The sequence below is a fragment of the Haliaeetus leucocephalus genome, unplaced genomic scaffold, assembly GCF_000737465.1.
Source record: "Haliaeetus leucocephalus isolate CR32 unplaced genomic scaffold, Haliaeetus_leucocephalus-4.0 Scaffold0, whole genome shotgun sequence".
Classification (NCBI taxonomy): domain Eukaryota; kingdom Metazoa; phylum Chordata; class Aves; order Accipitriformes; family Accipitridae; genus Haliaeetus; species Haliaeetus leucocephalus.
Window position 1 is genome coordinate 14,959,711 of NW_010972436.1, and position 15,213 is coordinate 14,974,923.

The following is a 15,213-nucleotide window of genomic DNA, read 5'->3' on the forward strand; positions in this document are numbered from 1 at the left end:
CATCAAAGAACATTTTTTTTGTTGATGTGACATTGATGCCATTCAAGTCCGGCATGAAACGTTGCCTTTGGTCTAACAAAAACAGCCATGAGAGTCACCACGTGGCAGCCATATCCAACCAAGCTATCTTAATTTCTAAAGGCACAAAAGTGCTGAAATGTCAGGCACCTGGGCATACCAGTGCCAGTCAATGTAAGGCTAAGGAATATAAAATTCCAAGGGCACAGATGAAGCTGTCGTCTTTTAAAATTATTTTACTTCCTTCACTGAAATAATGTACGTATCCACAATATATAAATTATGTTTATTTAATATGAAAAGTAGACTTTTACACAGTGCAATGCAAGAGAACAGTGCAATTGAGAAAATAAAAAGGCAGTTGTGCTACTGAATTTTAGTAAAAATTTATGCATTCAACAATGCATCTGAGATTTTCTTATTTGTCATGCTAGAGGATATATTTTTACCAATATTATGTAAAGGAACTTTTCAAAATAGATCCAGTGGAGGCTTAAATACACCAATCTCAGTCCTCAATTAAAAAGTTTTACACAATTAGCTGAACTCTGCACGACAGCTGCTTTCCTTAAGACCAAATACAAATGACTCCGTTACCACCTAGAACAGAATATGCAAGATGAACACCAGTCCTCACGTAGAGCTATACAGATCTCAAACACTGCAACCAAAGACACTGCTTTGCTGATTTAACTGAAAGTCCACTATTTTTCTTCCAGAAAGAATGGGGTAGAAAACAAAACAATGAGTGGTTTTATTATGAGCTAAATTAATAACCTCTGAATGAGTTAACGATACCTCCTGCACTAGGATTTTAGTGTTAGTTTTTGTAAAGCTGAGAAAATGCAGAACTACAAAATCATAGATGTAAGCCAAGAAAACAGATGTATTTTCATTGTTAAAGTACAAAAAAGCTGTGAATTTTGCCTTTGGTTATTTCTACTTTATGTTAGTTTACATATCTGTTTTAGCTTCAGGTTTTCAAATGAACTCAAAACTCCATCAACAGAAACCGGAATTTTGCCCAATTTCAGCATAAAACCAATCATGACACACTTTAGATAATGTAACCACAGAAAGAGAACAAATCATAAGGTACAGCTGAAGAAGAGAAAGTAACTCGTGAGTCAAGCTTGGAGTTTACTCACTTGATCTATACATAATCAAAAAGCTCAACCTGTTAGACTGAAGTTCAGGACTACAGTAGGACTAGAATCCAGGTAAGTTTTAACCCATTTTTGCTTTAACAAGAACTTTCCAGAGATTTTGTTAACTGCTGTGAATAGGTTGGAAATGTTGTACTCCACAACCATATCAGTTAGACCTCTGACACATAAACCAGATGGTTTTACAGGTTTGAATTTAATCTGAATCATACCAAACGGTGACTCCAAAATTCCAAACCATCTGAAGAAAGAGAAGCAGCTGCTCTGCAGAAAAGAACTTTCATGTCCCATTCTGTTATAGTTTGATTTGTGTGAGCTCAATAGTTTTCTACATAAAGGCTTTTAAAAAGCCATTAATAAAAATGCAGTTCTGACTTTCCAATTGACGTACAGTCATCTCCAATGACAGAAGCATTACAAGGGTGGATTTTGAAAGAGCGTATTGATTGACGTCTGGTGCCTACCTGTCTACAGGTGAAGACTTTGAATTCCGTGGTTTCTTCACTTGGGCGTACAAGGCTTCCACTGTCTGCCCTTCCCTCGGGCTCTGCGGTCGGGCGTTCAGTGTTATCGTGCCGCTATTTGAAGAAGAGTCATAGGAAGCAATCCCAGCGTACATTGGGTCCGCATCACAGCCAAACGTCCGGTTAAAATCCTGTATCTCTGCATAGTCACGTTCACGAGCTTGTCTCTCTCGAAATTCTCGAGTTTTTGCTTGAATTCTGAAAAATTAAAAGAAGGCTGAAACTAATTTCCCCCCCCCAATCATTTGAAAGCAGCAGTTAGCAGACACTTTAGGTAGCCCATCTTAATGAAAACCACTGAAGCGTTTCCAGTTTCAGTTTGCCATGGAGTCTCTGCTTTACCTTGGATATTGAAACCTAGATTGAAGCAATGCTACAATCAACACTGGCCTTTAAGGAAGAAGTCTGATTATCCACTGTCTTTTCTTCCATTATTAAGTTAAATAATGACTAGCCATAGCTGTTGATAAACAGTTATGTGTTGTTGCATGCATCTTAGGATGCCTGTGCTATTACCTGACCCGTATGAGAATGGCCTGACACTGTTCATATTGTATTGTACTCCATAAAAACCTAACAGGTTTAATGGTTCTAACGCCTGTATTTAGAGAGGAATTTTAATGTACTTTCTTGGACCAATACTACAAAAATCATACTTCTTTCAGAATTGAAAAACTTCATACGGATAGGACACACATATATATATTTATGTATGCATGCATGCAGTAAACAGCAGAAGTAGATTCTTGTATGAATCGTTCAAAAAGTCCATGCTTTGTTTAAAATGTAAACAAACTGAATCTGGCATCTCTCAAAAGTAGGCAGTTTTTTCTCAGAAAGTAATAACATGTGCCTTATGTTAAAGTTACAAATGAAATGTGATGCTGTACTGGGGTTTTGTATCTAGGTGCACTTGTTATGTGGATGATAAAAAGCGACAGATAAAACCAGATGACATTTAGGAATCTGACAAACACAAATTGAGCACAGGTCATATTTTCAAAAGCACACAAAGCTATTACTAAAATTTGATCTGGGCTTCAAAGTTTCTTTGGCATTTTAGAAAATTTGATGTATCACACACACATGCACAGCGAACTGAAAAAACCAGCCCTCCCAACATTGTCTCCCCTGACCAATTTAATGCTCTGTCATCATTGCAAAATGAAGCACTCAGCTGTCTCCTCCCTTCCATTAGTAAAATGTGCTCCTTTTTCATCTAATACAGCCATGGCTACACAGTGCGACAGCATCCATCCATTCAGACTACAGCTCTGTGCACCCCTGTTACGTGCCATTTCCAAAGACAGCTTGTTCACCAACTTTCAACAAGAACAGCCTACTCAAAGCTTCTGTCTCTTTTGAAAGTAAGCCTTGTCTCTTTTGAAAATAGAAAAGCCTTAAAGTTAGGTAACTGACATTTTTTGAAATTTTAAACTTAGTCCCATTCACGATTAGTCTGTGCAAAAAGAAAAGGGGATACACAAAGGGTGGGATTCAGGTTGCAGATAAAGACATCGGAATTTAGGTGTCTGCAGTAGGTGAGGTCACGCCAGCTACATGTGCAGGTTCCCTTTACAGTCCAGGGAGCCTTAGGTCAGCAGACTCCAGAGTTACACAGGTGCCGTGCTAGTCGATGTGTTCTAGCGTGAAAGGAGCTGCTCTATAGACACTTTTGATGCTGTTGTTTAGGTCTTCCTTGGGAGCGTGGATGCCCAGCCTTGATTCAGCTGCTCAAACAGAAGCAGCTATGACCACCTGACATCCCCAGGTAAACCTGCTGGACCTCCAGCTGCTGGGCAAGAAGAACTCCTGCAGGTCCTTGTCACATCTGCCAGCCCTGTGCTGACATCTCAGAGACAGTGATACCTCAAATGACACAAGACGTCTGTGTTCAAGCATCTGAATCCAGCTCTGAGCTGGTATGTGAATAGCAAAATTTAAGCGTCTTCATCAGATTGAGTCCCAAGAAAATCATTCTTTCTATGCTAACAAAGACTGCCATAACAAACCAAAGGAACAGGAGGATGGCACAGATAGGCAGACCTGTTTTCCCCCAAAATCCTACAAGTATTGACCAAGGATACTGATTTGGGATACAACTGGTTGGCTGAACTCCCTTCAACAGCCAGTGCCATCACACTGATGGTTCAGTGATTCATTTACATGCCCCAAGTTATACCTCAGCATAATTCCTCTTTTTAGGTCTACTACCATTGACTTGTGCACCACAACTCTCACTCATATTCAGTCACAGTGGAAAGAAAAACAGCCATACAGGAAAAAAAAAAAAAAAAAGGCAAATAGAAGAAATCTGAGATAGTTTAACTTAAACCAACATATAATTTTTAATTTTGCAATTTTGCAAATACAAATTATTTTCTTTACTCGTTGTTTTTATTGTAGGAAAAAATGGAAATGAAAACTGTAATACTATTCAGCTGACAGCACATTCCTCCACAATTTCAGCAACATCAAGCTGGAACTGTTTTTTGGTTTTTGTTTGATTTACAGTGAAGAAGGACACGGGTTTAAATCCAACCCCATTTCAAATTTAAACTGTGTTTTCACATGCCTATTTTCAAAATAAAAATATGGTTTACATTGTCCTATACTCCGAAGCTGTAATTCAGAAATGTTACAACCTTAATCACTTGGGAGGTATCTATGGAGAAGGAAAAACAGGCCTGAAAATGACCTGTGGTTGTTGATTCCTCTCTCTGCAGGTTTCACTTCCAATTTGTAGTCCTGTATTAATTACCCTGTGGAGGAACACATTTGTCTATTGATATTTGTCCTCTGAATGGAAAAGCAAAGGAAATCAGAAATTTCCTAGACATGGGTAGATTTAATTTTAATTTCAATGGACAATGTATCATCACATATTGGAACACTGGCTGACACCAATTTGAGAAAAAAAATCCATGTATTTTAGATAATCAAAATTTCAGTGTATGAAATCTGACAGTGTAGCAATAATGTAGCATAGAGTAATTCAGTCAGAAGAAAACATTGTTATCTGAAGTGCTTATAAAACAGAATTACCTGGTAGTAACCGGTCATATTGGCCTCAGTGTTACACTGACTGCTATGAGAGATGCTGGTGAACTTATCTAAATTTGACCATGAATATCACATCACCCTCCACAGGTGCAGACATGAGTGTCCCCCATTTCATGTTAACAACTTTTCTCATGTATTTGCTTATCAGCTATTTAATACATCTGGATACAGTACCATTTGCAGCAAGAACATTAACATTTTCCCATGCATGGTTCAATGAGGGATACTCACTCCTCTTCAAGTGGGAGAAAACTGATTGTTGAAGTGTTATGCAAGTAATTATGTTCACATCCACCAGAAAAGTATTTTTAGAGTATTTTCTACAACAGCTAATACAATACATTAATACACATACATAGTATTAAAAATCAGAGTCTAAACATATTCTAAATCTTCCCGTTAATTATAACCAAAGTACCCAGTAACCACTTGCAGTAGGTAACATTTAACAAAGGATAACCCTAAGGAGAAACTTCTAAGATGTCCCACTATACTGATACCCAAAATGTTCTGATTTTTTTCTCTTAATTGAACTTCTGTGCTTTAAGTTGAAACCACTGTGCAAGTCCTATCACTTTCACACGGCAGAAGTACAGGTATTCTGATTATTTAACATATTTTTGAATATTGTTTAAAATACAGCGTTGTTTTTGCCTTCCCCAGGACATACTGCATTTAAACATTATGTCTCCAAACTTAAAGGAAGAAAATGACCAGGGAAAAATATGTAGCCATATTCTTGAAAAGAATAACAGCAATCAGCTGAATATTGCACTACCCCTTTTGCAATTATAACAGTTTTTAACTCTGTGTATTTTTATATAAGAACCTGAACTTAATGCGATGTTATTTTTTATGCTGACCCCTCTCTTTGCGCTCGCGTGTGTATATGCATGATACGGCCTAAATAATTTGTTAGCATATACCGCATTATGTATACACACAGGCAACGCCAGTGCAGACTATTGTGGTAAAGATTAAAATTATTACGTAAACACACTGTGCAGCACAGACAAGAACCTGGAATTAGCTCTGTAATTCAGCCCTAATCAGCAACACTTCTGCTATTGAAATCCAGTATCTGGAGAAGTGTTTGAAACCAAACCACAATGCTTTGGTTTCACAATGTTGATATGTGTACTAAAGCTGTCTTCATTGCACTGTATTCCTTCATGACATGGCACAATAAAAATGCGTACGTCTGAAATTTCAGATCAGCTAATTTTGAGGATTTATGGCCTTCTACGGATTTTGTGGGGGTTTAACAATAATAATAATAATGCTTAGCATTCACATAACTCTTTTCATCTTCAAAGAATTTTGCAAAAACTGCTAATCAATTTTGCAGTGTTTAAATGAAATTGAACTTTTAAAAATATAAAAGCTATCCCAATGTCGTGGTTTAACCCCAGCCAGCAACTAAGCACCACGCAGCCGCTCACTCACTCCCCCCCCATCCAGTGGGATGGGGGAGAAAATCAGGAAAAGAAGTAAAACTCCTGGGTTGAGATAAGAACTGTTTAATAGAACAGAAAAGAAGAAACTAATAATGATAATGGTAACACTAATAAAATGACAACAGTAGTAATAAAAGGATTGAAATGTACAAATGATGCACAGGGCAATTGCTCCCCACCCGCCGACCGACACCCAGCCAGTCCCCAAGCGGCGAATCCCTGCCCCCCCCCCCTTCCCAGTTCCTAAACTAGATGGGACGTCCCATGGTATGGAATACACTGTTGGCCAGTTTGGGTCAGGTGCCCTGGCTGGGCATGAGAAGCTGAAAAATCCTTGACTGTAGTCTAAACACTACTGAGCAACAACTGAAAGCATCAGCGTTATCAACATTCTTCACATACTGAACTCAAAACATAGCACTGCACCAGCTACTAGGAAGACAGTTAACTACATCCCAGCTGAAACCAGGACACCCAAGAAGCTTCTAAACCCTTCTTGCTGAAGTGCTAATACTGAAAATGTCAACAACGTACTGTGTGCTTTCGAGACTCAAATTATAATGTTCAGTAACGTATAAACTATCCTCATGCATTTGTGTGCCATTCAATTCAAAAGCTAATGATAACTGCTTCAAATGACAATATTGTTAGCTGCAGAACTTCCTATAATTGTTAGAAGAGCTTTTCATTGCAAGCTAATCCAGTAATGATAGACATACCCACTCTATAGCAATTCCTATGCATGTGAAACAGTGGTCACAAAAGTAAGGGAAAAGCTTACGCGCTGCTGACCCCAGCAAACAGCAGCCACTTTGTTCCTTTCTTCAAAACTCTTGTTAGTGAGATTCAGCTTTCAGATGAAGGCAACTACCATTTTAGACACCTAAAATTTAGGTGTTGACATATGTTTTAGACTCCCAGAAGAGCTGGTCAAGATTCAGTCACATCAGGCGACTGCCCACAGGGTCTAGAGAGCAGTTTGGTTGAACATCTGTAACATGGCCATTTTAAGGTGAAGCCAAACCCTTCTCCAGGCTCTATCAAATATGTCAAGAACCCCTCCCTTGACCACAAAGGGCATTTAGCTATGTAGCTCATAGGCGGATACTAAATAATCATATTAGTCTGAGAGCCCAATCCCACCCTGAGCCAAATGTTTACAGCAGTTCTGCCTGAACTAAACTTTAACTTTTTCCAGCAACAGAAAACTCAAATCTGTGGTGCTGGCAGAGCTGTTTTGAGTAAAAGTGAATAAGTAAAGTTGGCAAAAGAACTCAACCCTAATTTCATGTAGTGTTAGGAGTGAAATTATAAATATATTCTCAATCCTTTGGGAGCTTGAGTGTCCTCTGTGGGATTTTTTTCGTATTGGTGATTTAGATCCCTGCAAAAAATCACCTACTTATCTTAATTGATGAACAGAGCACAGGAAGGATATTAATGGCAAGTACATTACATTTGCCGTTGCAATGGCAGCAATGTCCTCCCCTAAGAGCAGAAACAAAGTTGGCTGCTGCTTCTGGTGTGCAATTGCTTGGTCAATTCAATTAATCCTCCTGCTGCTGCCAGGATTCAGCTATTGCCCAAGTGATAATCCACAACCTCGGCTTTTCCACTGAGGCTCACTCATTTACAAAATCAGTATTGAACGCTTGCAGTTCCACATATGTGAGATGGCTGACAATGTTTATTAAGCATAGAAACAGCATTGTGTAAGGACAGAAGCTAAATGACAAGCCATTCACCGCTGCCAGTTCTCAGTTCTTCTGCCACCAGACTGGCATGTGTTGCGATGATGGATTGAAAACAGAGAAAAACAACGACACGTTTATAAAGCCAGTCAGCTTGTTTAAGTTAGTCAGACGGGATGAACACATTCAGTCCAATTTTTGCCAGATATCGTTTCTAATAAAGAGGTCAGGAGGTGTGTTGGCCAGTAGCCAAATCTTGTCAAATTTGTCTCCTCCTCCTTTGCTAGTGAAAAATACCTTGCAGGCACAGCGCGCCAGCAACTAAGCCAGGTCTTGCTGTTCCTCCTCCCCCTCTCCTCGACTGCCTTCAGGGCTTTAATGGCCCTTTTTCTAATTTTTGGCAATCAAGTCAATATGGGAGTTTGTCCTCTCCTGTATTTTTCCTTGACCTTTGTCTAGATCCAAGCAGAATTTTTCTGACAACTACTCTTCTAATGAGGGTACCTTGATTATAGGCATTATTGTGATTTCCCTCTGAACCGGCATATGACACTTAGCTTTTCTTATCATGATTAGAGCTAGTCAGTTATCACAGTTATAACCACCTCTCAGCAAAGCCATCTGCTTTCCTGGGAAAAATCATTCTAAAGGATCACTGTGGGCAAAGGATAATCATGGGCAGCAACAGCGGTAGCTTGTAAACAAGAAAGACACCTCCTCTTCTTCATTTGCCCCCCATTTCATTCAAAACTTCAGCACATTTAAAAAAAAAAAAGTCAGAAAATACTGCTATGTAAATGTAATTTTTAAATTGAAAGGCTGGAGACCAACCTTCTTCAAGTCATTAAAAGAAAAATATTAACAGTTCTGCCTTATCTCCTGTGTACATACATGTGTGGCCAGCTGGCTGAAATATGACTGCCCTCTGATCTGAGACACATGAAGAAACACATACAAAATGTGGTCAGTTTGCTATGGATAAGCACAAGTACACAAGGACAAAATCAGAAAGGCCAAGGCACAATATGAAATAAAAGTAGCAGGGAGCTTTAAAGATAACAATAAATCATTGCGTAATTGCATTAGCACTAAAAGGAAGAGCAAAGAAAAGGTTGCTCCCCTGCTCAGTAGTGAGGGAATGATATTGACAGATGATGCTGAGGAGACCTAAGGCCTAATGGTTTTTTTTCTTTGCATGTGTCTTCACTGAAATGGCTGATTGCAAGCAGGTGGCCTGCACAATTGATACTTCTACCAATAACAAAAAGATCTCCAATCTAACAGCAAAAGAAGTAGCTAGAAACTGGTTAAGCTAGTTGAACTTCATCCAACACACACAACTGTCTGAGGCAGTCTCAGAACTTTTTCAGCAGCCAGGAGAACTTCTTGAGGGCAGCTGAAATACTGGAAAAACTACAAGTCAAACACCCCTCAGAGGAGGAGGAGAATTACAGACTCATCAGTTCAACTTAAATCCCCTTTGAAACAAACTATTGGTAAGTACAGAGAAGATAATGGGATAAGCAGTAGCCACCATATATTTATCAAGAACAGATGTGGTCAAGTCAGTCAGATTTCCTTCTGCAACACAGTAAACACCTTGTGAACAGGGCAGAAACTGTGTGTCTCAGGTGAAGAAAAACAGCTAAGGGATGGATGCAATACGTCAAACCAGGCAGGTCCTACAGAGTACCTAGAGAGTAGCTCTCAGCAATTCACAGTCACACTAGATGGATGGATGGAGACATTTTCTACATGGATCTCTCTCTGAATCTACTCAGGGTTTTAATTATTAATTAGGATGCTATTGAATCTGCAGAAAACCAAAAGGAAGGAACTTTGGGGGAAAGGATTAACATTTCAAATGTTCTTGAAAAATAGACAGAGTAGACTTCAAAAATAGAATTAACTTCAATAACAGCAACGGGAAGGTAATTTACATAGTTGGAATAATTAAGCATAGCAATTAAAAGTAGGGGGAAAAAATCTGTGATTTGCTTTTTCAGGAGTGGATCTGGAAGCTCTATTGGATAACAGATACTCACAAGTCAGCAATGTCAAGCTGTTGGGGAAAAGAAAAAGACAGAGTGGGGACATAACAGCAGTCTCCAGATATGTAAAGAGGAAAAGAGTAATGTTTTCCACCTCTAATGCAAGTACTAGGTATTTAGACTGCAGCAAGAATAATTGAGACTAGATACTGTGGACAGGGGAACTTTCTAATGAAAAGGCAGCAGTAAAGATTGCCATGGGAAGTCTATGTCATTGTAAAGTGAAAAAAACCAGGATGAAACAAGTATCTTGCAGGAATGGCATAGCCAGGAGACCCTACTTTGGAAAAGTGACATGAACTCTCTTCTAGATCTATAATTCTGCACCTACATAGAAATTTCACACACATATATTTCCTACGTGTTCATTCTATGACAACATAACAGGGACTATATATAAAAAGGAAAAAAAAAAGGAAAAAAGGAAAAAAGAAAAACAGGAAAAAAAGAAAACAGGAAAAAAGAAAACAGGAAAAAAGAAAACAGAAAAAAAGAAAACAGAAAAAAAGAAAACAGAAAAAAAAGAAAACAGAAAAAAAACAGAAAAAAAAGAAAACAGAAAAAAAAAAGCTGCCCACCACCTCAAAATTAAAGAAATGCATCTATACAATCAGTCTTAATTTTCTCTTTCCTTCAACAATCACAGCCTATCTACCAATTAGAATATGTGATAGTACTTATTGTCTCTCTGAAGTTCCCCCCTCCTCAAATCCCACATGCAGAAGGGATGCATGAGAATTTCAAAAACCTTTAATGAGCTACAACCCAGGAGGGCTGTAGTTAAAAAAAAAAGGGGCGGGGGGGCAGGAGGAGTAAAGGTGATAAGGTGATTACTGTAAGTGCCCTAATACATTAAGAAGAGAACCTCTCATTTTTATAAGGAGTTATATTAAAGGCGGCTATTACAGAAGGCAGCAAAATATGAGTGAAGATGTAAAGGAAAGGAAAAATGCAGGAGAGAAAGTAAATATTATGCATACAAGCAGGTGAAGTGCAAACACCAATTTGAAACCAAGTGACATTGATGAAACTAAAGAAGACATTAGAATAATTTCCTCTAACCTGGTGGAATCTCTCATGTATTTCACCCCTACCTTTCCTTACCCCCGACCTTCTCGATTCATCCTTTGTCTTTCCAAAGTGAAGATACGCACCCCCAGCAGAGCGTCTCAAACCTGCTTTCTTGGATCTTGGAGTGAACAAGTGAAAACCCTTGCTTATTTCGATTTAAAATATCTGTAAATTACCACCTTACTTAGATTTCAATGGAGCTTTTAGACTACTTTGCAGTTAACAGTCTGCAGCATTTTGGGGTGGAGGGTATGTCTGCTGTGGTTTTTTAAAGGATGTTTCAAACCAAAGGCAAATTTATCAGGTACAAAGGCAACATATGTCCTCCCATCTCCAAAACAGACATTACCATGACTGAAATTTTCTTTCCTTATTTTCATGTCTGATCCAAGGGTCAGTGACCCCAGCCCTGGAGGATCACCCAGATGGGCAACTGGGACAGTTATCTTGCTGGGAACCATGTTGCATCAAAGAACATCATTGCCATCTGTAAGCAAAATGGAATTTAGTTTTTCTTTTGCATTACAAAAGTGGCCAGAAGAGCTGATATTTACACCTATGACAACAGATCCCTGATCATTAGATTAACTTTGCTCTAATCTCCTATTTAGCTCTTTTGATGGACTAAAGTAGAAAGGAAGAAGATCAAGAGATTCAGCTGTTGCTGAAACATGACTTGGGAGAGCTCCTGCTTCCATCCCTCCTCACTTTAAAAGCACTGGTTTCCTCTCTCACTCAGGCTTTCTTGGACCATTTCTTCCCCTAGATTTTTTTGTTGTTGTTGTTGTTTTCCAACTGGAGAACAATATCAGAAAGCAGCACTGGTGGGCAACATCTGAATTTTGCAGTTAGATGTGTAAGAAGCAGCTGTTACCATATGTGCAAGAAACAAATGACACAGGCATACTATATATCAGATGGTACCATATATCGTACCATATATCAAATCAGTCATTCTCAGATACTGCAAGCAGTAACTGGAGGTCCAGCTACAATACTGTCATCAGATGGTTGAGCTGAGCCTATCCAGCATCTACGCTCCTCTCGCTGAAGTCTAGTAACAAAAGTGAGTATAAAATTCTGCTGCTAGCTCTATTTCAGGTCCATTATTCTGTGTTTCTAGAGCACTATGTATAAAGTAGCCTAATCCGGAAGTTGGAAAATGAAACAGTCTGAATTGACAAAAATATACAATGAAAAACTCACAACAAAGCAAGTGATAATGAGAATCTCATACACTGAGGTTGAAAGAAAAGAAAAAGAAAAAAAAAACACCCCACCAATAGAGAATATAGCTTGTAAGTCAGTATCTTCGCTCAGGACCTACAAATAAGCACCAACACCACCTCTCAGGATTCACTTCTAAAACCTTACTGGGTCACAGTACTGAGTGAGAGCATAAATCTACAGCAGGGCCAGAAACAGAGCCAGGTTTCTTACAACCCATTAAAAGGCTTGTTCTAGTAACTGGTTACAAAATAAAAGTTCCAGCTGTGGTGTGGAGGGAGGACCTATCCGCCTGTCCTGAATGTATCATTAGGTGTCTTTTCTGGTTAGTCAAATACTTGCTGCTGTGTCTAAGAATTAGAAAAAAGAGTGGGTTTAGTGCTTTATCTTACTGTTAGACCCTGTAGTGCAGTGTGGAAAATATGACGGGTTTTCAGTTCTGTTCAATTCAGCAACAATAATTTCAGTAAGTTAGTAATTATAGTACAGCTTTTTTAAGTCTCAAATAAGTATTTGCTACAACAACTCTACCACTAACAGTTTATGGCGCATCAGAGGATATACTGCTGCCTTATCCTAAAGTTTCTGGCATTCTAAAGTGAAACACAACATATTAGTGCTCTTAGAAATGAAATTTCTAAGAGAGCACTGAACTCATATGATCTGCAAGACACCTTAACTAATTTTCTAACTCAGAATATTATAAAGACCACATAAACTATACTTTTAAATATATTGCAAGGGACTTGACTGGATCTTGCCCAGTACAATGTCTTGAATCACTGTAGAGGAATAACAGAGAAAATAAACTTTTAGCACCATGTCTTAAAAGCTCTGTACTTACAAGACATAGCTAGAGAATGCGAGGAGCTTTGTTTAAAAAACGACCTCAGCAACTATTATTCCACAAAAGCTTCAATTTACGTATCTCCCAAAATCAGTATTTTTATGAAGTGGAACTGGTCTGATATGTTTATCCAAAGCTCAATATTCTCATGCTTCATATCTGTGTTCTCTTACAAAAATTACTGCCGTTGATTTGTTTTCAAGTCCTGCACCCTCATCCATTATGTAAAGAACCACTGCCAAAAACAATGCTAAAAATCGTAGTGAAACTGGAATATCCCTTGACAAGCAGACCCCATCTCAAAATAAGTGAGAATGAGAAACACATTGCTCTGGTTTTCTGATTCACAGAGGAATTTTTTCTCTCCTCTCTTACGGGCTGGGACGGGGGATGGAAGTTTTATTGGAAAAGATTTTACACAAGTCACTTTAGAAAATATTTATATTCTGAATGTTTGCAGTAATAACGGATTTAGAGGTAATAATTCTTGTGAAAGCTGTTAAGTGGCATCAAAATACAGCAGCAGCAAAGCTAAACCTGAACCTTTGAGTTATTTTAAAGACACAGATAACACTTAGGCTATGTAAGAAACAAAAATCCTCTCCGTATCACAGTATGTTGTCTTTTTTCCTAAAAGAAAGATGAAACTGCTTGATGAAAATATTTTGCTTAAGGGGAAAAAAGTTGGGGTTTTCCAATAAAAATATTATGGTCTCTCTGGGAAATCTGGAAAGACACCAAGAGTGTCCTGCTGTTCAGCCCCCTACTCCATCTGATACTTTAACAGTTCCAGATGGCCTTTACTACAGGATGACCTCCCCTCTATTCTTTTATTATGACCTTTGGGTCACAAATTATCTATAGGATGCTGCTGTCATTCTGTAAGGCACTGTTGTACTCTTTCATCTAAAGAATAAAGATGCTTAACATTAAAACTCATCTTTGTTAGGCTGACCTTCCAATGATGATCAAAACAGACAGTTATTCGAATCAACGTCAGTGCTGGAGAAAATATGTTTCATTTGTTGCAACACTGACATTAAGAAACTAAGGCATAGTTTTAAATCAGATCACTTCTGCAATTCTACTTGGCTAGAGAGCATAGCATGTTATACTCATTTAAAATATCAAAAATATTGCTGTAACGGGTTTGATTAGTTACATTGATGTGGTGGGTTTGTTTTTTTAATTTATCGACGTGGTTTTCATGTAAACTTTGTTGATAGGAGGTAATAAAACTTTACGTAGGTTTTATTAATTATTTGTCTTTCTCTGTCATCATGAATGGAACACACTGAACTTGCATAGGAAAATATAATAAATAGTGCCAATGTACTAAATAAAGTAATAAGGTTAATTTCTTTCCTGCTGTCAGTAAATTCATGTTAGCAGTCTCTCGTCAGCTTGACATCAATTAATGATTTTAATTCCAGACTCTTGTCACAGTACTCACCACCCTTTCGTCTAATTAAAATGGATGATGCATGATGAAGGGAAAACACAAGACTTCTGTTCTTGTTGTAACATTTCTATTCATTAGTATACTTTTACAACAAAGGCTTGTGGCTTTAATGGTACTAGAGAAAGATGAAGAGAAGTTTATTATATGTTGGAGATAAAGACCCTTATACCCTTAGGAAACATATAATACAGGAAGCATTTTATGGAATGACCGAGTCCTTCAGGAAAAAAACATCCGTGTTATTTTAACTACTAATGAACAGACAGAGCGGTTCACTCTAAATTTAGGAAAAATCATTACGCGAACAGCACCCACTGAAATCACAGCCTTGTTTACATTCACACAAAAAATGCCGTCAGCCTACTGATGGATCTCCGAAAGTAACAGCAAATCCGCCGACGCAGAGCCGAACGCCTGATCCACCCGCTCCGGGGAGCAGGACCGAGACCCCCGGCCATCTCTCTCCCTCCCGCCCTTTCTGCCGTGCTCTGGCAGCTGCAACAGCATCGCCTCCTACCTCCGCCCCGAAAGCACCTCCCCGGGCCCCACGAGCAGCAGCGTTTGACTCGCTCTGCCCTGCAAAGGCCTGCGGAGGTTTCCGGCCCGCAGCGCCGCTCCGGGGCGACATCGCCGCTC

General features: G+C 38.8%; 1 protein-coding gene across 9 annotated transcripts in view; it reads right to left on the reverse strand.

Moving 5' to 3' along the window:
* The window catches only part of PARD3 (par-3 family cell polarity regulator), a 460,545-nt gene that overhangs the window by 98,735 nt on the left and 346,597 nt on the right, over positions 1 to 15,213 (reverse strand). For all 9 annotated transcript variants that reach the window (XM_010585300.1, XM_010585343.1, XM_010585352.1 and 6 more), the window contains one exon: positions 1,649 to 1,906. In XM_010585300.1, the coding sequence (XP_010583602.1) occupies positions 1,649 to 1,906 (258 nt within the window). The remainder of the gene's footprint in view (positions 1 to 1,648; positions 1,907 to 15,213) is intronic.